This window comes from Chiloscyllium plagiosum, chromosome 3, assembly GCF_004010195.1.
Source record: "Chiloscyllium plagiosum isolate BGI_BamShark_2017 chromosome 3, ASM401019v2, whole genome shotgun sequence".
NCBI lineage: Eukaryota > Metazoa > Chordata > Chondrichthyes > Orectolobiformes > Hemiscylliidae > Chiloscyllium > Chiloscyllium plagiosum.
The window spans coordinates 1-27994 of NC_057712.1; the positions used below are offsets into that span (position 1 = coordinate 1).

A 27994-nucleotide genomic window follows, 5' to 3' on the forward strand; every position below is an offset into this window, starting at 1 on the left:
AGACAGGAGTGTTCCCTCCACCTTGCTTTCTGAAGTCAATGACCAGCACTTTCATTTTGCTGATGTTGAGGGACAGCTCATTATCTTTCCACCATGACACTAAGTACTCTACCTTTTCCTGTATTCTGTCTTGTTTTTGTTTGAGATCCAGTCTACGACAGTGGTGTCGTCAGCGAACTTCTAGATAGTTAGGATGAAACTTGGCTATACAGTCAGGAGTGTATAGGGAGTATAGTAAGGGGCCGAGTAAGCAGCTTTGCAGGGCGCCAGTATTGAGGAATATTGTGGAAGAAGTGGTGCCTATTCTTACTGATTGCAGTCTGTGGGTCAAGAAATTGAGGATCCAGATGCAGAGGGCAGAGCAGAAACCTCGGTCTTGGAGTTTGGAGATTAGTTTGGTTGGAATTATGGTGTTGAAGGTGAAACTGTAGTCAGTGAATAGGAGCCTAATGTAGGTATCCTTGTTATGGGATGTTCCAAGGTGATGGAATCTGCCATGGACCTGTTGTGACAGGAGGTGAGTTGCAAGGGATCAAGGCAGGCTGGGAGGCTAGAATTGATGTGAAACATGACTAACCTCTTGAAGCACTTCATAATTGAGATCAGAACCATTGGACAGTAGTCACTGAAACACACTCTAAGTTTTCTTTGGCACCAGGATGATGGTGGTCTTCTTGAAGCAGGTGGGGACATCGGATCATAGTAAGGAAAGATTAAATATGTCAGTGAATACTCCCACTAGCTGGTATGCGTAGGATCTGAGTGCACAGCTAGGGACTCCATTTGGGCCAGTCATTTTCCGTGGGCTTCACTCTCAAAAATGCTGATTAGACATCTGCGTCAGCTGTCTGGGCAGGTGACATCATTTCACTGACATTCTGTTCAAAGCAAGCATAAAATGCATTGAGCTCATGAGGGAGGGAGCAATTTTGTTCAGTAAACTCCATGCAATTACATTCATCCAACTTAATCCTGTCCTTATCTCTTCTTTGCCCTTAGAAGGTGATTATTTCTCAGTTCACTGTCAACACTCAAGCCTTCCCTCAATTCCTTTTCTCCATGCACCATTTTCAATTTTATGCCTCCTCTGCTACTTCCAAAACTAGGCTTATTAGCCAACCCACACCCCCAATCTCAGTTTTAAAGTCACCCTCCACAACACTTGTGATTTGCGCAGCTAGATACAGTTCCTTTTCTGTTCAGGTAAAGCCCATCTCTTCCAAATAGCTTTCTCATTTCCCAAGAATGATCCATAATGTTGCAAAATTCTAAGCCCCTTCCTGCCAAACATGTTACCTCCCTGATCCGTCTTTGCCTAAATGGTGGAGCTTGAGGCACAGGTAGTATTTCTGAAATTATTACCCTGGAGATCCTGCATTTTAATCTCCTCTCCAACTCCTGAAACTGATCCTGCAAGACCTCTAAGCTATCCTATGTTGTTGCTTCCCACATGAACTACTATCACTCTAGTACCACTAGTACTAATGAGAGTGTGAATAACTACTACCACTCATTGTTCACCCTCCCTTTTCAGAAGTTTATCTAATCTTTCCATATGTCCTATAACCTTGCACCTGGGAGGCAACAAACCATATGGGACCCACGATCTCGACTGCAAACTAGATTATCTATCCCTTGAAATATTCCTTACTAATCTGCCTACTATCCTCTGTCTCTTTTTCCAGAGTAGCCTCAGCTACTATAGTTCAGTGTTTTCCGTCAAGTTATCCACCCTGACTCAGTCGTGTTGCTTACTGAATAGGCATCTAAAATTTCAAACCTGTTAGACAGCTCCAATAAGTTCTGGATTTCTGGGAGCTGCTGTCTCCTTTCCTTTCAATAAATGGTCACCCACACTCTTGTTATCTCTGAACTCCTTGCCTGCCTGTCGTGATGTAGAGTGACCACTCTCTGTTACAACTGTCCCAGAAACTTCTTTTTATACGGTGTGGAGTGAGGAGATCCACTGCTCCAAATCACCCACATGTTGTTCAAAGAGTAAAAAGGAAGTAGGAGTATACTAAAGCGGGAAATCAGGAGGGCAAAAAGGGGACATGAGATAGCATTGGCAAATAGAATTAAGGGGAATCTAAAGGGTTTTTACAAATATATTAAGGACTAAAGGGGACCTAGGGAGAGAATACGGCCTCTCAAAGATCAGTAAGACGGCCTTTGTGTGGAGCCACAGAAAATGGGAGAGATACTAAATGAATATTTTGCATCAGTATTTACTGTGGAAAAGGATATGGAAGATATAGACTGTAAGGAAATAGATGGTGATATCTTGCAAAATGTCCAGATTACAGAGGAGGAAGTGCTCGATGTCTTGAAATGATTAAAGGTGGATAAATCCCCAGGACCTGATCAGGTGTACCCAAGAACTCTGTAGGAAGCTGGAGAAGTGATTGCTGAGCCTCTTGCTGAGATATTTGTATCATCGATAGTCACAGATGAGGTGCCGGAAGACTGGAGGTTGGCAAACGTGGTGCCACTGTTTAAGAAGGGTGGTAAAGACAAGTCAGGGAACTATAGACCGGTGAGCCTGACCTCTGTGGTGGGCAAGTTGTCGGAGGGAATCCTGAGGGACAGGATATACATGTATTTGGAAAGGCAAGGACTGATTAGGGATAGTCAACATGGCTTTGTGTGTGGGAAATCATGTCTCACAAACTTGATTGAGTTTTTTGAAGAAGTAACGAAGAAGATTGATGAGGGCAGAGCAGTCGATGTGATCTATATGGACTTCAGGAGTTCGACAAGGTTTCCCCATGGGAGACTGATTAGCAATTTTAGATCTCATGGAATAAAGGGAGAACTAGCCACTTGGATACAGAACTGGCTCAAAGGTAGAAGGTGATGGAGGGTTGTTTTTCAAACTGGAGGCCTATAACCAGTGGAGTGCCACAAGGATCTGTGCTGGGCCCTCTATGTTTTGTCATTTACATAGATGATTTGGATGCGAGCATAAGAGGTACAGTTAGTAAGTTTGCAGATGACACCAAAATTGGAGGTGTAGTGGATAGCGAAGAGGGTTACCTCAGATTACAACAGGATCTCGACCAGATGGGCCAATGGGCTGAGAAGTGGCAGATGGAGTTTAATTCCGATAAATGCGAGGTGCTGCATTTTGGGAAAACAAATCTTAGCAGGACTTATACACTTAATGGTACTGTACAGGACACTGGTTAGGCCACTGTTGGAATACTGCGTGCAATTCTGGTCTCCTTCCTATCGGAAAGATGTTGTGAAATTTGAAAGGGTTCAGAAAAGATTTACAAGGATGTTGTCAGGGTTGGAGGATTCGAGCTACAGGGAGAGGCTGAGTAGGCTGGGGCTGTTTTCCCTGGAGCGTCAGAGGCTGAGGGGCAACCTTATAGTGGTTTACAAAATTATGAGGGGTATGGATAGGATAAATAGACAAAGTCTTTTTCCTGGATTTGGTGAGTCCAGAGCTAGAGGGCATAGGTTTAGGGTGAGAGGGGAAAGATATAGAAGAGGCCTAATGGGGCAACGTTTTCATGCAGAGGGTGGTGCGTGTATGGAATGAGCTGTCAGAGGATGTGGTGGAGGCTGGTACAATTGCAACATTTAAGAGGCATTTAGATGGGTATATGAATAGGAAGGGTTTGGAGGGAAAAGGGCCGGTTGCTGGCAGGTGGGACTAGACTGGATTGGGATATCTGATCGGCGTGGACAGGTTGGACCGAAAGGTCTGTTTCCATGTTGTACACCTCTATAACTCTATGACTGCTACCCTCTGGTACTTCATGCAGACGTGACTGCCCTTGTTGTTTTGCCGATCTAAAACCACCAACATTTTACATGCTACACCATTCTTTGCCACTAGGACTTTCACAATCCTTCTTAGTGGAGATGACAGAGCAAATTTCTCCCAGAAACCAACTCAGTTACTTTTCAGAGACCCACTCGGTTGCTCCCCTTCTATTTCTCAGTTTCTGTTTCACCACACTGTTTCCCCGTCTCTTGTTCCCCATCGTGATTGAGCCGACTTTTTCCAAAATATTTTCAGGTCCTCCTCAGTGGCCCACTTTGTTTCTCAGTCTCGGTATCTTCACCTGTGTTTCTCGACCCATTTCTTCCTGTCTCTCTTGCTTCTCATTCTCATTACCCCTAACCTCAAACCCCTTATCCCATCGGATTCTAACCCCACCCAACCCTGAATCAAACCCAACTTCTAACACTAATCTTAACTCTACTCTAACCCTACCACAGACCTCATCCTAACCCGTACCCTCTCTACCATTGAAGGTGAGACTAACCTTAACACCCAGCCCTAACCTTAGCCCTGACCCTAACAGAAACTTACCCCAACCAATCCTTAACCCGATAACAACTAACCCTAATCCTATCACAAGAACCATTAGCAATGAACAGATACTACTGAACAAACTTATAAAAATACAGAAGAAAAGGATTTGGATACATGATCATTTGGTTAGAACAATTATGATAACTTTATTTCATTACAAATGAGGCAACACTTAGAAAGTTACCCACAGTCTACCAGGCAATTTGTCAACAACATCTCATGTTAACAAGTTTCAAGAAGATTTGTAGCTCAGGTTGAGGTTCTGGATGTAGGTTTGCTTGCGGAGCTGGTAGGTTTGTTTTCAGACATATTGTCACCATACTAGGTAACATCATCAGTGAGCCTCTGGATGAAGCACTGGTGGCACAGCCTGCTTTCTATTTATGTGCTTAGGTTTCCTTGGGTTGGCGATGTAATTTCCTGTGGTGACAGATTCCTTGATGACATCATTTCCTGATTTCCCCCCATCCCCGAGAAAAGGAACAGGAAATAACATCACTACCGGACATGACATCAACACAGGAAATGACATCACCGACTCAAGGAAACCTAAACACACAAATAGAAAGCGGGCCATGCCGCCACTGCTTCATCTGGAAGCTCACTGATGATGTTACCTAGTATAGTGATGAAACATCTGAAAACAAACCTTCCAGCTCAGTGAGCAAACCTACATCCAACATCTCATGTTAATTTTAGGTAAAGAAGCCAGACGAGTGACTGAATTATCAACGGGGGGAGCATTTTGCAGTCAGCAGCCATAACTCCATTAGATTCAAGATTGTTAACAAAAAGAAGGAAGGGCCTGAAATCGAAGTTCTGAACTAGGAGAGAGCCAATTTTAATAAGATCAGGCATGCTTTGACCAGAATGGACTGGGAGAAGATACTTTTAATTAATCTGTGTTAGTGGGAGCATTCAAGAAGGAAATACCAAGAGTATAAGGCCACCATGTTACAATAAAGCATGGAATCAACAAATCCAGTGAATCCTGAATATAAAAGGATAAAGAAGATGAGATAAAGAGAAAAAGGAAGGCTTATGACACATATGGAAGGCTCAAAACAATAGATGCCATAGAGGAGTACTGAATGTCTTAGAATCCCTTCAGTGTGCAAACAGGCCATTTGGCCTAACAGGTCCACACCAAACCTCCCACCCAGACTCATCTCCATGCCCTATTCCTGTAATCCTGCATTTCCCATGGTTAATACACTTCACCTACCCATCCCTGGACACTGTGGGTAATTTAACATGGCCAATCCACCTAAGTAGTGCATCTTTGGACTGTTGGAGGAAACAGGAGCACCCAAGGAAACTCACGCAGACATGGGGAGAATGTGCAAACTGCACACAGTCATGCACAGAATGTGCAAGGGGAAACCTAAAAAGGAACTTTGGAGAGCATAGATAAGGTTGGTCGTCAATGCTGCTATATCTGAGCCCCAGGGCATTGCTGCTAAAGGTTCTCAAGGCAGCCTAGGCACAGTCAACTTCAGTTGCCTCATCCATCAACAGATGATTAATTAGATAGTGTTCAGTTTCATCAGCAACTCCTCAGATACTGAAGCAGTCTATCTCCACATGCAGCATAACCTAGTCACCATTCAGGCTTAGATTAATAAATGGCATTTATCATTTTTCCCACGTAAGTACCAGATAATGATCATTTACGACATTACAGTCTAATCACCTCCATTGACACAGGAATACTTTTGCTGCTTCTCCTATTAACAACAACCTGGGATGACCATTAATCAGAAACTTAATTGATGCAACAAAAGCAGAACAGAGCATGGATATGCTACAAGTAAGTGATTAAAAATCTAATTAAAAGCATCAGCAAGCATACTTACACAATCTCATTCTTACACCCATGCACAAAATATTTGTTGGTGATGCTTTAATTTATTGTAACGAAGAAAGAAAAAAAATGTTACATTTGAAGTTCTGATTTAATTATACCTGCAAAGGCAGAAATAAGACTTTCCACATCATCTTGTATATGCAGTTGCAGTATTTCCTTCAGCAAGGATTGACGATGGCTCTCCTGAGCAATGCCCATTTGTTTCAACTTTGCAGCAGTGAGTCTCAACAAAGCACGTCCTGTTGATAATGGTTTAGATGGTTTTACTTATTTATAAATGACATCTTAGAGAGTGTTACATAGGAAACTAAACCTGATTACAACTCATTCATTACCCTGCAAGCATTTTGATAGAATTTGTATTAATTAATGACAGAAGTTTCATTAATTCCATCGAAAATCAATATAATAAACTTGTTTTTAAAAACAAGCTGCAAACTTTGTTCAACATTTTTCTTAGAAACATGTCATGTAAAAACAATTATATTTGCTAATTATTGGCTAAAAATGTTAATATTAGCTTAATCAGGATTCTAGGCATTTTACAAATATGCTGTTGCAAAAAAAATTAACATGTTGGCAATGAGTTGCGTATAAACAAATAAAGTGCAAACCTCAGGCAAAAAAATATGCAATTTGTATTCTGAACCAATTCAAATTATGGTGATACAATTTGAACTCAGCAGTAATGAACATTAGGCTTTTCCAGTACAAAGATCATTCAGTTCCAGACTAAATCTGAAAAGCAAGTTAAATTCTGTTGAATTATCAAGATGACTCATTGTTCAGAAACAGGATTAATAATTGATTAGTGTCAATCCTAGTTGCAATTCAAACAGGAAAACATATGACATTAAATTATTTATCTTCCACATGACTTTCATCTGAGTGAAGTTGAATCACCCACATTCACCAGAATATGTCATCCAGGGTTTTAAATCATAATTGCCCTTTGACTTTCACTTGCAGTAGCCTTGCATGAATGATCTAAATGATCATCTTGTGCAGTTTAACAGTTCTAAATTTATTCAGCTCTTTTCAAACCTGTTAGTGCCTACACAAAGAAGGAATTATACACACATTAATAAATATATTTCCTGTGATACTCTTCACGCGAAATGAGATGATTTGAAAGGGCAGAAAGGTAATACAAAATCTATCATTCTTGTCAGGCCCAGAAGTGTCCCTTTCAGAACATGACAACATGGAAACTTTGACTACTCTGATTTCATCTGAAGTTTAGCCATGTGGAGTGGATATCAGTCATGGTTAAAGTAAATACCTGGCCCCTTAGTCTACTATTGCCAACAATAAACCAAAATAGTAGTTGCAGGAGATGGCAGCAGCAGCAACATAAACCAGGAGGTGGTGCCAGGTGCTTCAGCATGGTGGGCACAGCATCAAGTTTGAGTCCATTTCAGGACCATGCAGCTTCAGCAGATTCATGTCAGCAACAACACCATGGAGTCATGTTTGCGCCAAAGAATGGCGACATGGTTCCAGTGGCAGCAGTGTGGTTCCAGGCCAGGGCTGGGCTCAGGTATCTGATAGCATAGGTGGTGCCATTCCAGCTGCGGTCGCGTTCTCCCCATGTCCGCGCGAGTTTCCTCAGGGTGCTCTTGCTTCCTCCCACAGTCCCAAAATTGGCCATGCTAAATTGTGCATAGTATCCAGAGATGCACAGGCTAAGTGGATTAGCCATGGAAAATGTAGGGTTACATGGATAGGGCAGGGGAGTGAATCTGGGTAGGATGCTCTTCAGAGGGTAGGAGTGAACTTGATGGGCTGAATGGCCTGCTTCCACACTGTAGGGATTTCATGGTTTTGGGCACCTGAGTATTTGTAGACTGAGGGATCAACTTTGTGGCTTTGTTTTTGTGGCAACAAGGAATCATGGCAGGGGTGGGCACTTGCTTTTCTATTGGCTGTTACATTTGTTTCTGTTTTTTTATGTAAATATTTTTATTGAGAAGAAAAAGGTTTTTGGGATTTTTTACAAAATTACTACAAAATAGTGTAACCACTTTACAATATAATAACAGCATCAATATAAATTAAGAAAACTAACTACTAATCTACTCTACAAACTACGAAAACACAAAATAAGATACAAGAAAGAAGACTGTATATATAAAAACTAGTATAGTACATAACTAACATAAAAAAAAGAGAAAAAAGGTAAATAAATAAATAAGCATTCTAAATAAAATTATATCAAGTCATAACAAGACCTGTATTTATACGGGATTCTTCCTCCCAAAGGCCCCCGAAACAACAAACATCATCCTCACGGATAAAGAGACACCCTAAATAGTATGCATTGGCGTAGTTCAAAAAGGGCCGTCATGTTCTATAAAATAATTCCGTTTTTTGGTACACCATATTTGTAAGGAAGTCCAGGGGAATATGTTCCATAACTATCCTATGCCAATTCAAAAATCCTGGGGGACTTTCCGTTACCTAACTTGCCAACATGTTTTTCCTTGAACAAAAGGAGAGGACAGTAACAGTTTCTGGAGTTTATGCACCTGGAGACAGAAGATTAGGAAAGCCTAAAAAGAGGGACACTGGGTCCAACCCAATCTCCATTCCAAAAATCTTTACCAAGGCATTCGCTACACCGTCCCAGTATCTACGAATCTTATGGCATATCCACAAACAATAAGTGAGAGTACCAACTTCTACTTTACATTTAGGGTACATTGGGGACGCCTCTGCCTTAAACTTTGCAAGCTGCTCTGGTGCTATATGAGCCCTATGAAGTGTCTTCAATTGAATAGCCTGGGTTCTATTACAGATAGAGATCTTCCTGGCATTTTCCCAGATATCCTCCCTCATCTTTAAGGAGATTTCCATCCCTAACTCTTGAATCTAGGTTTTATATAACCCTTCTGTGTCCTTCAATACCTTATTACCTAGCAAGTGGTATAGAGTGCTGACGGAGGGTGTACCCATTGGCCGAAGCACTCTCCTTTCCATATCTGATTTGTAAGGATTAGTCATCAATGTGGTCTCTTTTTGTACAAAGTCTCGCACTTGAAAATATCGAAAAAGGTCCTTGCGAGGCAACCCGAACTTTTGACGCAGCTGTTTGAAAGACATCATGGTCTCCCCATCGCACAGATCTCCCAAACAGGAGATGTCTCTGGACTCCCAAATTTTAAATCCAACATCTGTCAAGTCTGGCTGAAATCCCAACATTCCTACTATAGGAGTAAAAGAGGAGGATTTTTGTAAATTACCCTCACCCTGTTGTATCATCCTCCAAGCTTTGATTGCGTTTAGTACAATCGGGTTTTTACAATAATCCGTGATATTTCTCATCTCATCCATAAATAATAGATTGATGAGGGGGCATTTTGCTTGGGAAGCCTCGATATCCAGCCAAATTGATTGTGGATCACAAGAGACCCCATCAGTCACATATGATATGGTACTTCTTAAAATCCAGAAAATCTAGACCTCCCCTTACTTATGGGAGCTGCAACTTATCTAATTTAATAAGGGGCTGTGTACGATTCCAAATAAAGGAGCTGAGACAACTATAAAGCTTACGCAGCGCCTGTCTCGGCAACATCAGGGGAAGCATTTTCATGGGGTATAATAGGCTAGGGAGAATATTCATCTTGATCAAAGCTATTCTTCCCAGCCAGGATATGGGGAGATCTTTCCAACATTGGAGGTCCTGCCTTATTTACTCTAATAAATGCATATAATTAGCTTTATATAGCTGACCAAATACCAGGGTAATTAAAATACCTAAATAGAGAAAACCTCCCAGTGACCACAGAAAGGGGAAGCGGGATCAATCTGCAAAATTGGATTTGCTGGTAAGACCCCCTAGTGGCATGGCCTCTGACTTCGTAAAGTTAATTTTGTACCCTGAAAACATACCAAATAAATTAACCACTTGAATTAAGCAGGGCACAGATATCGATGGATCATTTAAGAAAAGAAGGACGTCATCTGCATAAAGAGTGATGTTATGCTTACCCGATCCTACCTCTGGGGCTGTTGTATTGGGGTCAGTTTGGATAGCTTCCACCAGCAGTTCGATCACTAGTGTAAATAGTAGTGGTGAGAGAGGGCATCCTTGACGACAACCTCTGCCAACACTAAAGCTATCCGATCTTATGCCGTTAGTAATCACCACTGCTCTAGGGTGGTTATATAATACTGCGACCTACTTGATAAAGACCTCTCCAATGCCAAACCGCTCCATAGTATATGAAAAAATGGCCATTCCACCCGGTCAAATGCTTTCTCTGCATCTCGGGAGATGACTAAACCCGGTATCGCTCTTTGCTGGCAGACTTGTACCATGTATAATACTCTTCTGATATTATAGTAGATCTGCGATCCTTAATAAACCCCGTCTGATCCTCTTTTATAATAAATGGTAAACCCTCTCCAATCTTAATGCCAGCATTTTTGAGAGGATTTTAAAGTCCACATTCAATAAGAATATAGGTCTGTACGAAGTACAGTCATCTGGGGCTTTTTCTTTCTTAAGAATGAGAGAGATATTTGCTTCTCTTAGAGAGGGTGGAAGACTACCCTGACTATATGAATAGTTATACATATCTATAAGTGGTCTGGCCAATTCATCTATAAACTCTTTTTAGAACTCAACCTGAAATCTGTCTGGCCTGGGCGCTTTACCACTCTGGAGTTGCCTCACCGCCTCCTGCACCTCCTGAGTTGTCGGGGGGTCGTTCAAAAGAGACACCTGCTCCGAGGTTAAGCTTGAAAGGACCATACTCCATCTTCCTTGCTGTATCCTCACAGCCCTCTGACTGATACAGCTCAAAACAGAACTTTCTAAAAGCTGCATTGATCATTTTAGGATCACAAGTCAAAGTACCAGCACCTTCTCTAATAGATGTAATGAATTGGGGAGCCTTTGTCTTTCTGGCAAGATACGATAGATACCTGCCTGGCTTATCGCCTTGCTCAAATAATCTCTGCTTTGCACCTAGTATCTCCCTCTTTGCTGTTTAAGTGCGGTATTCAAAGTCGCCCTGAGGACTGTAATCCACTGTAACTTAGTAATGGATGGCCTATCTACATACGTTGACTCAGCTGCCTTCAGGTGAGCCTCAAGCAGATGCTGTTGTTCTCCCTTTTGTCTTTTCTGGGTCGCAGAATGTGAGATAATCAAGCCGCGCACATATGCCTGAGCAGTCTCCCACATCACCGATGGGTTACTGGTTGTACTCGAATTGATACCCCAGAAAGTTTTAAATTCCTGCGAGTAGTTTTTTATGAACTTACTATCCTTCAATAGAAAAGGGTCCATATGCTAATGTCGGGAACGCATCTTGTTGCCATTAGTCTTGACCTTCATATACAGAGGAACCTCGATTATCTGAATACCAATTATCTGAAAATTGGATTATCCGAAGGAGATTTCGAGGTCCCAATAGAAACATTACATCAAAGACATGTTTAAACAGGCACTGTCTCCAAATGACTGACCTCCCATACTCTCTCTTTCCCCACACTTTAACCTGGAGTTCTATAGGGGGGTGTACCCTAAACCCTCATTGCCCAGATAATCTGACTAACATTGTCCTTTACAGGGCGGAGGTGGAACCTGCCAAAAAGTTGCAGTAAAAATTTGTGCGCGCGCGTGTGTACGTGCGTATGTGTGCGCTCACGTGCACACACACGTGCTATTTAGAAACTTACCCCACAAAGGCAGCAACAGCAGTCTTATTGTTGGTGTCCAGTCCGGCTGCCCTGGGGGGGGCGGTGGTGGGGGGGGGCAGTGCTGGATGGGGTTGGGGTCAGGCGGGGGGCACCAGTCTCCTGAACGGGGAGTCTAGAGCAAAGGCATTTGATCAATTAACCGAATAACTGATTATCCGAACGAAATAGTGCCCACCCACCTCATTCGGATAATCGAGGTTCCCTGAGCACTGCTGCATGGTCAAGACAATATCAAATTCAGAAAGGTTGAAAGGACAAAAAAAAAATCGATTCTGGTATGGCACTTTACTTTTTAGAATAAAAAGTAAAATCTCTACCCTCAGGGTGAAAACACCTTCACACATCTACCAGTCCCAACTCCCTCTTCAGATCAATCAACTGCCTAGATCTCAGAGCTATGCCCACAAAGCTCCCAGGTATCCTGTCCACCTCGGGATCGATTATACAATTAAAATCTCCCCCTATAATTATGTGACGCACCCCAAGGGCCATCAACTTGGAGAGCACATCTGTTACGAATTTAAAAAGATGTGCTGGGGGGGCAATACACATTCAAAATTCCGTACTCCTCTCCATACATTACGGCTTTAAGCATTATAAACTGTCCGGACTTGTCTTTGATCTGGCTTAACATTTGGAATGGAAGATTCTTCTGGATAAGAACGGCCACTCCCTTACTTTTCGAATGAAAAGATGAAAAGAACACCTGACCAAATCCTCCTGCTGCAGCTTCAAATGTTCCTTATCAAGTCGGTGTGTTTCCTGTAAAAGGCCTAAATCAACCTTCTCTTTTTTAAGACTTGATAGTATCTTTTTCCTTTTAATTGACGAGTGACTCACTTTGACATTCCAGGTGCACCGTTTAATGAATGACTAGCCATGATAGTTCAAGAAAGTCCAAGACCCCCCCCCCAGTAGGAAGAATCCCACCCAAAGAGCATTGAGTAGAGACCATAAACAATCCACATAAATTTAAAAATACAACTTGTGAAACAACTAAATCAAGACTTACAAGAACTACTCCTAAGAAATAATAACATAAGACATAATTAAAAGGAGACTTTCCCCCTTGACCACAGGGGGCACTCCTATCATCCAATAATCCCACCATAACACCTCCCAGCAAGAGCTGTGCCCTCAGCCCAGACTTCGCAATGTAAGATAAACAAATACTAATGTCTTATAATGCAAGAATTAGAAGTGGGCAACCAACCTGCCCCTCCATATTATTATCTCAGCATTCTTAACAAAGCAACATGCAATAAAATATATAAAATTATAATCCCAGCAAATATTAAAGGAAAACTCAAAAAAACCCAAAAACCAGATAAACCAAGCAAGTTATAAATAAGAGTTAAGAGAAAGAAACCCCCCAAGGAAGGATGAAAAAGAGAGAGGGGGAAGGAGGAGGAGGAAATAAAGAGGTAAAATAAAATAATTGCCCATGTAGTTCAAATCCTTCAGTCTATTTGAGAGCATCCAAAAATTCTTTTGCTTTTTCTGGCGATCCGAAGTTATACACAGACTCTCCGTGACTGAAGCGCAGCGTTGCCGGGTATCTCATGGAGTACTGAATATTTAAATCCCTCAGATGCTTCTTTACCGCGTCAAACACCTTCCTCTTGCATACCACAACTGGAGAGAAGTCCTGGAACAGCATTATTTTGGATCCCTTGTATACCATGGCTTCAGGATCCTTCCCCAAAGCTCTGGAGGCCTCCAGCAGCATTTGCTTGTCCCTGTAATGCTGAAATCATACTAGAACCGGGCAGGAGCGCCGATACGACCTGGGCTTGCACACAGCAACCCAGTGGGCCCACTCAACACGCACCCAACCCAGCCTAACTCAGACTCCAGCTTCAGCAGTTGTGGGAACCGTTGCTCCAAAAAGTCATCAAGCTGGCCTTCCTCCTTCCCATTCGGGAAGGCCCAGCAACCGAATATTCTTGACGACCTCAATTTTCGAGGTCATCAATCTGCCCTTCCAAGGCCAGGACTTGACATTCTAGAGCCCAGACTTGACCCACGGAAGAGTCAGCAGTGGTCTCGGAGGCTCATTGCTCCACACCCTCCAACACGCTGCCCGAGTTTCTCGACTCCCACCTGGACCGGGTCTCCTCAATCGAAGCATCAATCTTCTCTCGGAGCTTGACAAACTGCAAGATCAGGCTTGCCTCTGCAGGTAGGGCCCCCGGGGCGACCGCAGACACATCTGTTGCTGCGGGGGTGGGGGGTCCCGCCTGTTGCAAACTTCGTGATCCTTTATCTTCAGTAATTTTAGAATGTACCAAACTGCTAAAATTTGGTGCAAAATGATTATAGCAGTTAGGAAAAAGCTATTTTTAATAATTTAAAAAGTGAGGGGAGGGTAAGTCCCCATTTTGTCCTGGGTCCTGGGCAGAGCTCAGCATTTTCAGACCTACTGGGTTACCACCATCGCGAATCCCCCCCTCTGCTTCTGTTTTAATCTTGTCTTTTGTAAACTAACATGGTGCCAGTGAATCAAGACTTTGTACACTTTTCACTGTACTTGAATATGCGTGACGATAAAATCTAAAGTGAAGTCTAAACTTGTCAACCGCAATACGTGGTCCATTATCTAACCCAAAACCATTCCCAATCAAACAAAAGCCTGTGTACTTCGGTAAAAGACAGAGTTGCAATTGAGACAAGAGGAATTGGCTGTCAGTGATGACCAATCACAACAGCATTCAGGATTTGTGCAAAGTTTAATCTTAGAAATTCACATTAGTTCAAATGCAACCTGTAGGACTAAATTTGTATTTTGCTAATGGGAAAGTACTTGGAATATTGTGTACAGTTCTGGTCACCACATTTTAGGAAGGATGTGGAAGCATTCGAAAGGGTGCAGAGGAGATTTACTAGGATGTTGCTTGGTATGGTGGGAAAGTCTTTTAAGGAAAGGCTGAGAGACTTGAGGCTGTTTTCATTTGAGAGAAGAAGGTTAAGAGGTGACTAAAGAGAAACATACAAGATGATCAGAGGATTAGATAGGGTGGACACAGAGATTTTTTCCTTGGATGGTGATGGCTAGCAAAAGGGGACATAGATTTAAATTGAGGGGCGATAGATAGGGTCAGAGATAGGTTCTTTACTCAGAGAATAGTAAGGGTGTGGAACGCCCTGCCTGCCACAGTAGTGGACTCACCAACTCGAAAGGCATTTAATTGGTCATTGAATAAACATATAGATGATAATGGAATAGTGTAGGTTAGATGGGCTTCTGATTGGTTTCATTGGTCAATGCAACATGTAATGCGTTGTAATGTTCTATGTATCATCAACTGCTGTTTGGAAGCAGTATTAAAAAAATCTGTGCTGCATCTGCATGCTGTCCTCAACCACCAGACTTTGTATTTTGCCTAGTTGTCAACACTAGGTTTAGAGATGATGGCAGCTACACAGTGTAACAAAACTGTGATGACAGTGGATAGATTTCTCGGCCTGAGAAAATATAAATCAATCAACTTCAACTGGGGTACCACCTCTTCATCCTATTACCATGTTAAAAATGACAACACCAGGTTATAGTCCAATGGGTTTAATTGGAAGTACCAGCTTTCAGGTTGCTGCTTCTTAACTACCTGAAGGAGCAGCGCTCTGAAAGCTAGTGCTTCCAAATAAACCTGTTGGATTATAACATTGTGTTGTGTGATTTTTTTAAACTTTGTCCACCCCAGTTTAACACCAGCTCCTCCACATCATCCTATTACCAGATTTACTTCATTATGTACTTATTGCTTTTTAAAAGTCATTGTTGTTCCCCATTCCTCATGGTTCAGGCACTCCTGAAGAAACTCCCACTACCATGTATATTTTCAATAAAGCTGAAAAATGTGTTGCTGGAAAAGCGCAGCAGGTCAGGCAGCATCCAAGGAACAGGAAAATCGACGTTTCGGGCATAAGCCCTTCTTCAGGAATGCTTCAGGAATATTTTCAATAAAACCAAACTGAGTATGTGTCATGACATAGTGATTTTTAAATTACTTCATGACTCAAGCATGAACTAGCATGTTCAAGTATTGCACAAATGATGCTAGCAAGAGATATAGAACATAGAAGAATACAGCGCAGTACAGGCCCTTTGGCCCTCGATGTTGCGCCGATCCAAGCCCACCTAACCTACACTAGCCCACTATCCTTCATATGCCTATCCAATGCCCGCTTAAATGCCCATAAAGAGGGAGAGTCCACCACTGCTAGTGGCAGGGCATTCCATGAACTCACGACTCTGTCTGTTGTTTTCTTCTTACAGGCTGCCTGCTAAAATAATGCATAACATGATCATGCTTGTATGGAAAAGATACATATAAAAACAAAAATCAGTCATCATGATCAACTTGATCAATCTCAATAACTGCATGAGAAGAATTCAGGCCCAAACAGCTGTCACTGCAAAAGGGCATATTCTGGAAAGAGAAAACAACATCGAAGCAGATCTTGGATGAAATGCATGAACAGGTTTGGTATGTCTCACTGAGAGTCAATATTCTGAGTAATCACTGATGAATGCAAAGTCCCAACACACATTAATACAGATCAATATAGTCTTAAAAACTCCAATAAAACACTGTGGTTGACAAATTTATATCTGAATTTCTACATTTGGTGAATGAGGAGGTTGTAATGTTTACACTATGTTCGAAGTTTATTAAATAATTACTGACAAAGCATGCTTATCTGCACTACAAACAGGTATTTTAAGAACATAAAACATAGCAGCGCAGGACAGGCCTTTCAGCACTCAAAGATGTGCCGACTTGTGAAACCAATCTGAAGTCCCTCTAACCTACATTATTCCATCATCATCCATATATTTATCCCATCTCCAATTAAATGCTCTTAAAGTTGGCAAGTCTACTCCTGTTGCAGACATGGCATTCCATGCACTTACTACTGTCTGAGCAAAGAACCTACCTCTGACATCTGTCCGACATCTATCACCCCTCAAGTTAAAGCTAAGTTAGTGATTTTTGAAAAGATTTGTAGCTCAGGTTGAGGTTCTGGATGTAAGTTTGCTTGTTGAGCTGGAAGGTTTCTTTTGAGACATTTCATCACCGTACTAGGTAACATCATCAGTGAGCCTCCAATGAAGCACCAGTGGTATGCCCCAATTTCTATATATGTGTTTAGCTTTCTTTGGGTGGGTGATATCATTTCCGGTTTTTCTTGTTAGAGGAATGTAGATGGGGTCCAAATCAATGTATTTATTGATGGAGTTCCAGTTGGAATACCATGATTCAAGGAATTCTCATGTGTCTCTCTCTTTGGTTTGTCCTAGGATGGATGTGTTGTCCCAGTCAAAGTGGTGCCCTTCTTCATCTGTACGTAAGGATTCTAGTGATAGTGGGTCATGTCTTTTTGTGGCTAGTTGATGTTCATGTATCCTGGTGGCATTGCTCTTCTCTTCGTGGTTCCTCAATGCTGCAGTGTGTGGTGGCTCATTGAAATGATGTCCTAATGCAGCTTCATTTGTGGGTGTTGCCATGATTGCTTCTGTAGTTCAGTATTTGGTCTGCGTGTGTTGTTTTCCTGTAGACGCAGGTTTGAAATTCCCCATGGACTGTTTGCTCTACTGTGACATCTAGTAATGGCAGTTTATTGTTGTTCTCTTCTTTTGTGAATTTAATGCCAGTGAGGATATTATTGATGGTGTTGTAGGTTTCCTCTAATTTGTTTTGTTTGGTGATGACAAAAGTGTCATCCACGTAGCAGATCCAAAGTTTGGGTTGGATTGTTGGCAGAGCTGTTTGTTCAAGTCTCTGCATTACTGCCTCTGCTGGGTCTCCTGATATTGATAATCCCACGGGTGTTCCATTGATTTGTTTGTAGGTCTTGTCATTGAATGTAAAGTGGGTGGTAAGGCATAGATCCACTAGCTTGACGCTGCTACCTTTGCTGATGAAGTTGACGCTATCTGGTGTTTGTGTCCTTGGTTCTTTTAGTAGTATAGTCAGTGTTTCTTTGGTCAGGTTGATTTTAATGAATGTGAACAGCGCTGTTATGCCAAAGGAGACCATTATTTCATTCTCTTCTTAGTGTCTTTGATGGTGTTCGGGAATTCCTGCATGAAGTGAATGGAGTGGCATGAGTCTTCTGCTAAGTGTTTCAGTCTTTGGTGTAATTCCTTGGCTATGTTGGTGTTCCAGGTAATGAGTTTATGGGCATGGGGAGGTGGGGGTGGGGTGCCTCCTAGTTTGTGTACTTCAGGTAATCCGCAGTTGGGTAGTCCGGATTACCTAAAGTACACACACCAGCAGGGCCCCCCACACCCATAGACTCACCACCTGAAACAACAACATACAGACTACCCAAGGAATTCCACCAAAGACTAAAACACTTATTAGAAAAGTTACACCACTCCATTCACTCCACCAGGAACTCCTGAACTCCAAATAAACCAAGATAGAAGAGGATGAAATAATAGTCTCCTTTGACATAACAGCTCTGTTTGCATCCATTAACATCAACCTGGCCAAAGAAACACTGACTACACTACCAGAAGAACCAAAGACACAAACATCAGACAGCGCCAACTTCATCAGCAAACAGCTGATGAACAAACAGCTCTCCCAATCAACCAGCCCAAACTTTGAGTCCGTTATGTGGATGACACCTTTGTCATCACCAAACAAAACAATTTAGAGGAAACCTGCAACACCATCAATAATATTCTCACTGGCATTAAATTCACAAAAGAAAAACGAGAACAATAACAAACTGTCATTCCTAAATGTCACAGCAGAGCGAACAATCAATGGGGAACTTCAAACCTACGTCTACAGGAAAACAACACATACTGACCAAATACTGAACTACAGAAACAATCATTCCGACACCCACAGATGAAGCTACATTAGGACATTATTTAAATGAGCCACCACACACTGCAGCACCGAAGAACTACAAACAGCAGAAGAGGAAAACCTATGCAGCATATTCAAGAAGAATGGGTACTCAATAAACACAGTCCGCCAATGTCTCAGCAATAAACCCAAACAAGCAGACACAAAGTGCCCAGAAATCCTAGCCACTTTACCCCACATCAAAGGCACCTCAGAAATGATGTCCACAGTACTCAGACCTCTTAGCATCATGGTAGCCCACAAACCTACCAACACATTAAACAGCGGCTAATGAATTTAAAAAGACCCTATACAAACAAGCAAGACAAATGTCATTTTCAAAATACCTTGCAAGGACTGTAACGAACACTACATCGGACAAACAGGCAGAAAACTAGCCACCAGGTTACATGAACATTAACTATCCACAAAAAGAATGACCCACTCTCACTAGTATCCTTAAATACAGATGAAGAAGGACATCACTTTGACTGGGACAACACATCCATCGTAGGACAAGCCAAACGGAGGCACACACGAGAATTCCTTGAAGCGTGGCATTCCAACCAGAACTCCATCAACAAACATTTCGATTTGGACCATACTCTGAGAAAAAGAACCGGAAATTATATCAACCACCCAAAGAAAACTAAACGCATAAATAGAAAGCGGGACATACCACCAGTGCTTCACCGGAGGCTCACTGACGATGTTACCTAGTATGGTGTCAAAATGTCTTAAAGCTATATCCCTTTTGCCAGCCATCACTATCCAAGGAAAAAGGCTCTCACTGTCCACTCCATCTAATCCCCTGATCATCTTGTATGTCTCTATTAAGTCACCTCTTAACTACCTTCTCTCTAACAAAAGCAGCCTCAAGTCCCTCAGCCTTTCCACATAAGACCTTCCATCCTTACCAGGCAACATCCTGGTAAATCTCCTCTGCACTCTTGCCAATGCCTTCACATCCTTCCTATAATGTGGCAACCAGAACTTCACGCAATACTCCAAGTGCAGCTGCACCAGAGTTTTCTATAGCTGCAACATGACTTCATGGCTCCAAAACCCAATTTCTCAACCAATAAAAACTAACACACTGTATGACTTCTTAAGAGCCTTATAAACTTGGGAGGCAACTTTCAGGGATCTATGTACATGGACACAGAGAACTCTCTGCTTATCCACACTGCCAAGAGTCTTACCATTAGTCCAGTACTCTGTATTCCTGTTACTCCTTCCAAAGTGAATCAGCTCACACTTTTCCACATTAAACTCCATTTGCCACCTCTCAGTCTGCAGCTATGTCTCTCTGTAACTTGCAACATCCTTTGGCACTTCCCACAACTCCACCTGTCATCTGCAAATTTACTAACCTTTCCTTCTACCCTCTCATCCAGGTCATTTATAAAAATGATAAATAGCAGTAGCCCCAAAACAGATCCTTGTGGTACACCACTAGTAACTATTGGTGCAAATGGTCTAACTGCTGCCAAAATAAGCTGTGGCTAGTCAGCAATTTCAACATAACAAATGTAAGAACATGATCTTATTAGGATCTAAGCTGATGATAATATTGGTCAGATCGCAGAGTAAAATTTGGGTTGGTAGATCATAACTTAGATTAGAGGAGATCAGATACTAAACATATTTACAAAAGGCTGCCAATGTATTTTTAGCAAAAGAAAATCATGAACTATATGAGCACTATCAGAATAATTTCATTACAAACATCAGAAAGAAACATTCATTCATTTTATCTCAGTAATAGCCTCAGAGACACTCAAACCTCAGCGAGGAGTCAACTAGCACAGCGGTAACCAGTTTCTTTTTAGCAAATTTCTTCACATTCACAAGATACTGTTTTCTTAGTTTCTTCAAAATCTCTCCCTAAACTCTTAAAACAAACTCCTCACTCAGTTCAACAGGCTTCGAGGTAGTTTTCCTCTTTGACAACTCCACAACTTTTGTTTCTGAAGCACTCTTTTCACTGAGTTAGGAATACTCCCCAGACCTGACTACTTGGAAATTCCTAATAACTGCAACTTTATTGTTACGTCTCTTCTCTCTTAATGAATTTGCTTCTGGCTCTCTCTTCTGCTGGTTGTAAAACTCAAGTCAGTAAACAACTTAGCAATTGATTTCTCTAGGTGGCTTGTTGGTTATTAGTTAAAACCATATGACTTTATGTAAATGCTGTTTTTAACTCAATGTTCAAAATTACTTTCTAATTGTCAGAAAAAGACCTTCATAGAACTAAAAACCAAAATCCATTTTTCCTTCACTTTAAAATATAAATTCCCAAATAATAATGAATTATGAATCTTCATCACAATAACGAGAGATAAAAACAGGAGAAGGCCATTCAGCTCTATGAGCCAACTGCACCAATGAGACCATGTTGGTGTTGTACTTCAACACTTCTTACCTGGACCATCCTCATATTGTCAATATTTTAAAATGTACCACATATCAGGGGATCTGATATTTCACATCAGATACGTTGTATCATCACATGTTCTACCACCCAAACTCATTACCTTGCATTCCAAGGAAGAACATTTGCTTTATAGCCAGAGTTAAAAAGATACACATCTTGCACCCAATTCCACATTGCTCACAGACTATGATGAAAGAAGCGGAGGAAATCAGAAAATATGTGTTGCTTATGTCATCAGGGTTTTCACTGCTCTTCTAAAGTTATGATGAACCTTGGACTCCCTGATACAACTTACATATCAATCACAATTGAAATTCTCTCAGACTGCCAAGTACCTGTCCATAAATGAGAATGGGAATCATTTGACTACACATGCCCCACATGCACGCACAGAAGATATTAGACCTTGACCTTAGGGGAATGGTCAAAAATAAATGGCAAGTTCAAATTCCAAATAAAAACAGAAATTGCTGGAAAATCTCAGCAGGTCTGGCAGTATTTCTGGAAAGAAATCCAAATTAACTTTTTGGGTCTCGTGACCCTTCTTCAGAACTAGACCTGAAACCTAACCAGTAACCGGAGGAAATAAAGGCATATTTTGTCAGAGGTTTTAGTCTGGCACTCATTACATCAATTCTTAACAATACCAATAAAGAAAACCAACATTTATGCTGCAACAATTAAGAGTGCTAATTAGTTGAAAGTGCACTCTGATTCATAGAGGGAGTGCTATGGAAAATGCATTGGTTATTGGTGATTGACTGATAACTGCCAGGTTTTGTTCCAATTTTAAACCAGGTGGGCTCACATTGATTGGTTAGAACATTAGTCAGAGAAATGAACCAGCAAATGACTGTGATCTATTACGTTGACTTGAAACTGCATGTGTCCTTTCTGTCTGCAAAGAAGCGCCCAGTCTATTAATGTATGTATCTTATAGTACATGCAAGTGCTTAATCTGCAAGACCAACCAACAATCCAAAATTGTTGTCAGTGTAATTCTTTGCATACTCTGGTTTATCCAGCAAATATTGTCCGATTGCAGAATCACACCTAACATTGGACACTGTGTTGAATGCTTTGCACAATCAGATTAGTTGATATGGTTTAGAAATCTATTTCTTTCTTGTGGTAGTTACTTCACTTCCACAGCATTCTGTAGTAGAAAATTCCACAGATTCACCACTCTTTGAATGAAGAAACTTCTTATCTCAATCCAAGTTTCTTGAAACTGTGACCACAGGTTCTGGATCATGACAGACAGGGGAAAACGTCATTCCTGAATTCAGTCCATCTAGAATTGTCAAAGTATTTAATGAGATTCTCTCTCATTCATGTAAACTCCAGTGAAAACAGGCCGAGTTGCCCTAATCTTTCTTCATATAACAAATCTGCCACCCCAGGAATCAGTCTGTTGAACCTTCACTGCACATCCTCTGCAGCAAGTATGAGATCTATGCAGAAATCACTTATGTGCTGAACCTCTCTAGCAAAGAAGGCCAACATATCATTTCACTTGCTTGCTTCACTTATAGGCTTGTTTTTAACCCGTGCACGAATACACCAGAGTCCCTTTGTATATCAGCCTTCCCCAATATATCATATTTCAATAATAAGCTGTATTGTAAGGACTAGATCTTTATATTTTTCTGCATCACTGATGACAATTGAAATGGGAATAGGACTGTTCTGAAAACCAAGCGTTGTGTAAAGACTTACTGCTCTTTTTGAAAAGCATGTTACTGATTCCTGGTGAAGGGCTTATGCCTGCTCATCGGATGTTGCCTGACCTGTTGTGCATTTTCTCGGCTACTGATTACTAAGCACTGTTTACGTTGTTATTTATTCAACCAGGCCAGGACAGAGAAAAGCCAAAACCAAAATTTCACAGAATCCTTACAGTGTGAAAACAGGCCCTTTGGCACAACAGGTCCACACCAACCCTCTGAAGAGTAACCCACCCAGACTCAATCCCCTACTCTATTATGCTATATTTACCCCTAACTAATGCACCTAACCTACACACCCACCCCCCCCTCCAAACAGCACGGGCAATTTAGCACAGCCAATCCACCCTAACTTGCACATATTTGGATTGTGGGGAGAAACCGGAGCACCCAGAGGAAATCCATGCAGACATGGAGAGAATGTGCAAACTCCACACAGACAGTCAGCCAAGGCTGGAATCAAACCCGGGTCCCCATGCTACAGGACTGCAGATGCTGTAAATGAAAGACAAAAATAGAAATTACTGGAAAAGCTCAGCAGGTCTGGCATCATTTGTGGAGAACAATCAGAGTTAACGCTTCGGTTAAATGACCTTCCTCAAAACCGCCGATCATCCGCCGACATTTCCGCCACCTCCAAACAGACCCCACCACCAGGGATATATTTCCCTCCCCACCCCTCTCCGCCTCCAAACAGACCCCACCACCAGGGATATATTTCCCTCCCCACCCCTCTCCGCCTCCAAACAGACCCCACCACCAGGGATATATTTCCCTCCCCACCCCTCTCCGCCTCCAAACAGACCCCACCACCAGGGATATATTTCCCTCCCCACCCCTCTCCGCCTCCAAACAGACCCCACCACCAGGGATATATTTCCCTCCCCACCCCTCTCCGCCTCCAAACAGACCCCACCACCAGGGATATATTTCCCTCCCCACCCCTCTCCGCCTCCAAACAGACCCCACCACCAGGGATATATTTCCCTCCCCACCCCTCTCCGCCTTCCGCAAAGACCGTTCCCCCCGTGACTACCTGGTCAGGTCTCATCTCCTTCCCCACTGACCTATTGTATTCTATGCTACTCTATCCCCACCCCACCCTCCTCTAGCTTATCTTTCCACGCTTCAGTCTCTCTGCCTTTATTCCTGATGAAGGGCTTTTGCCCGAAACGTCGATTTTGCCTGTCCTCGGATGCTGCCTGAATTGCTGTGCTCTTCCAGCACCACTGATCCAGAATCTGGTTTCCAGCATCTGCAGTCATTGGTTTTACCTTCCTCAAAACCAGTTCTACCCACAATAATAAGAATTAAGAGCAGTAGAAAACGGGTAGGCTCTACTGATGCAACCCATATAACATGATAATGTGTCAAGGAATATTGGAGAATGGGTGACAGTGTTAAAAGCAATCCATGTCACAACAGGATAAAAGCAAATTACTGCGGATGCTGGAATCTGAAAACAAAAAGAGAAAATGCTGGAAAATCTCAGCAGCTCTGGCAGCATCTGTAAAGAGAGAAAAGAGTTGACGTTTCAAGTCTAACTGACCCTTTGTCAAAGCTTTGACAAAGGGTCAGTTAGACTCAAAATGTCAGCTCTTTTCTCTCCTTACAAATGCTGCCAGACCTGCTGAGATTTTCCACATTTTCTCTTTTTGTTTCCATGTCACAACAGAACCAGATTTGGAGTGGTTAAAAAGCATGGAAGATGGAATAGGATTCCAAAGTTTCTGAAATCAGTGTTGCATCCTAGGGGCTGCAGGGACCCCAAGCAGAAAATGAGATGGTGTTCTTACTGGTTGCAGAGGCTCGCTGGAGCACAGTAGCAAACCTGCAACAGAAACTGCCAGCACCCGTAACCTCGTTAACATACCACTCTCACATCTCTCTCTTTGGATTCCATCTACAACTCCCCATTATTGTGGCTTCAGCTTAACTATCACGTTTTCCTAACTGCTAACAGTTCTGATGAAGAGTCACCAGATTCAAAACGTTAACTCTGCTTTCTTCCCACAGAAGCTACCAGACCTGTTGAGTATCTCCAGCAATTTTTGTTTTTGTTTCAGGCTTCCAGCATCCACAGTTTCTTGCTTTATTTTAGTGTACAAAATGACATGTTAACAATTGCTCACTATGCCACAGTCCAATGACAAAGACTTTCCACTTGTGAAAAATCTATGATTGGCTCCCAAGGAGCTGAATAGCTTCGTGGTGTGAAAGTTTGGTTTGAAGTCATTAGTCCTCTGGAAAGGGAAGCTACTGTCCTTTCTTTTGAAGTATAAAATGCCTCAGTTGGAAGAAAGCCAGTTTTCTTTTCCCCCATTTGTTGCTATCAGCTATGGCTTTTAGCCAACAGGTCACATACTTGATAAGTTGTGAACCAGTCACCCTCTTCCTCCTGCAAGCAAGAGAAATTACGCAAAGAAAGAAGGTCAAGGAACAGGAAGTCCTAACAAGCCAAAAGGATCAATTCAGCAAACCCTAGGGGCAGGGATCATTGAAATGCCTTGAATCTTTTCCTTCACCCACAACACACTGTGTGTGCAGGGCAAGTTTTATAAGGCGATTAGTTTTAACATGTAGCAATCTGTATATTTGCAGATGACATTAAGCTAGAGAAAGTAGTGAGTTCTGAAAATGACACTGTGTAACTTCAGAAGGACAGTGGCTAGTTGGCCAAATGTTGAGATACCTGGCAGATGCGTTTTAATGCAGAGAAATGTGAGGTAATGCATTTTGGTAGAAGAAATACAGAGAGACAATACAGGGTCAATGGTACAAATTGGAGAGGAGTACAGGAGCAGAGGGACCTCGGGGCTTACATGCATTATTCTCTGAAGGTGGCCAGGCAAATTGAAACAGTAAAGAAGGCTTATGGGATTCTTGAGTTTCTAAATAGAGGAAGAGAGTATAAAAGCAAGGAAGCAATGCTACACCTCTACAATTATTGGTCAGGTCACATTTGGAGTAGTGTGTTCAATGCTGGCCACTTCATTTAAGGAAGGATGTTAAAGCTCTGGAGAGGGACTCGGCAAGATGGTGGCGATTCTGTAGAACTGCTGTGGACAGCTCTGCCTAACAGCCAAGGCATACTGGTGTTTTTTGCCATCCCTAGCCAACTTATGTGGTGGAATTATTAGTTTAAAACCTTACAGAACATATATTTGTTAATATTTGGGAGTGGGAGGGATGCCAAAGGGAAAAAGAACAAGCAAACAGCAGCAGGGAGGACACTCCCCTGCAGCAGCAGCAGCCTCTCCTGAACCACCCGGGCACCTGATAGACTCACAGAAAGTTGGGGCTGCGACTGAGGAGATCCGTGGGGAGATTCGTGCCCAGGTCCAACCTATTGCAGCCGTGCTGCAGAAGCATGAGGAGATTCAGGGCCTCGGGGAGAGGCTGGAGGGTCGAACTAAGGCCTCAGAAGCTGCAATGGAGTCCGCATCCAGTCGTATCAAGGTGCTGGAGCGAGAGGTGCGGGCCTTGCGAGACCATATCGACGACCTCGAAAATCGAGGTTGGAGGATAAATCTCCGAATTGTTGGGCTCCCTGAAGGTGAAGAAGGTTAGCTGCCAGTGAGTTTCTTTGAAAACTGGCTGCTGAAGTTTTTGGGCCTTCACACAGAGTCCAGCAGGCTTCAGATGGAAAGGGCTTATCGGGTTACAGTGCACAAGTCAGGGCCGGTGCAGCGCCCCCGCTCGGTCCTAGTGCACGTCCACTCATATAAGGACAAGCAAAAAGTCAGAAGCTTCCAGATCTCTGGAAAAAGATCTGCAGGCACTGCTGCACAAGGGGTCAAAAATCATGTTTTTCCAGGATTTCTCTGCAGCTGTAATTCGAAAGAGGAAATCCTTCGATGAAGTTAAAAAGAGGCTGAAGAACCTGGGCATCCAGTACTCCACGAGATACCCCGCAGTGCTCCATTTCAGCCACGAGGACTCAGTTTATACATTTGACTCAGTGGATAAAGCTAAAAGCTTTGTATCTACTTTAAAATAGATAGATTGGCCTGAAGAATACAGTTAATGTTTGTTCTCTTTCCTATCTTTCCCCATGTTTTCCCTTCCTTTTTTAAAAATTCCTTTCTTTCTCCCTAATAATTTCCTTTATGGAAAGGGGGTGAAAAGACCTTGGAATAAGTTGTTCCTTTTTTTTAATAACTGGATTTTCTGATGGGAAATTTTGTGGATGTTCTTCGTTGTCTCTCCCCTTTTTTTTGTTTCTTCTGTTTCTCTTTTAGTCACAAATAGGGGTGACATGAAGCTAGGGATGGGTGGAGTGCTCATCCTGATTTATTCTTTTTTCTGTTGATTTAAGGATCATCTCCTTGTTTTTTTTTTTCCTGGCCGAAGGCTGTGGCACAGTCTGGATTTGAAGGAGCTGTGAAGGAGGGGATGGTAGGGTGAGTGCCCCCTATGGGCAGGGGGAAGAGTCTTCCATTCAAGGTTTTATAGTTTTTTTTTGTAGTGTTTTGGTAGTAATAGTTGTTTATAGTTATGATAGAGTCGTTTTTGTATGTATAGTTCTTCGTCTCTGAGAATCTTTATTTACTTATGCTCGATGCTTTGTAAGCAGGGTTCTCCTTCCCAGGTGTTCAAGGGTCTCTGAAAGGGGATATGGTTAAGTGTCTTATTAAATGGTGCACCTGGAACATTAAGGGAAGTCACTCCCCTGTTAAAAGGAAAAAAAGTGTTTTCTAGCCTTAAGAGGGAAAGGGTTGATATCGCTTTGTTGCAGGAAACCCATCTTGATGATGGGGAACACCTGAAATTACAACAGGGGGGTTATGACCGGGTATTCTTTTCATCCTTTATTACTAAAAGTAGAGGATTGGCGGAACTTATCCAGAAAAATCTTCCGTTCACGTTATTAGAGCAGGTGAAAGATGAGCAGGGACGGTTTGTGATACTTAAAGCCCTGATACATGGGGAGGAATATGGCATTTTAAACGTCTACTGTCCTCCGGCGCATCCCCTCAAATTTTTGATTAGTGCTTTCTCTAAGTTGAGTGCTTTTAGAACACGGCACATTATTATGGGGGGGATTTTAATTGT

At 42.2% G+C, this 27994-nt stretch overlaps 1 protein-coding gene across 1 annotated transcript in view; it reads right to left on the bottom strand.

The window, feature by feature from the left end:
* Positions 1-6: 6 nt before the first annotated feature.
* Positions 7-27994, bottom strand: part of LOC122540277 (sterile alpha motif domain-containing protein 12-like) — a 45954-nt gene continuing 17966 nt past the window's right edge. Inside the window, exons 4-5 of the mRNA XM_043675750.1 lie at positions 6296-6436; positions 7-878 (exon numbers count right to left, since the gene is read on the bottom strand). Coding sequence (XP_043531685.1) covers positions 868-878; positions 6296-6436 — 152 coding nt within the window. The 3' untranslated portion in view covers positions 7-867. The remainder of the gene's footprint in view (positions 879-6295; positions 6437-27994) is intronic.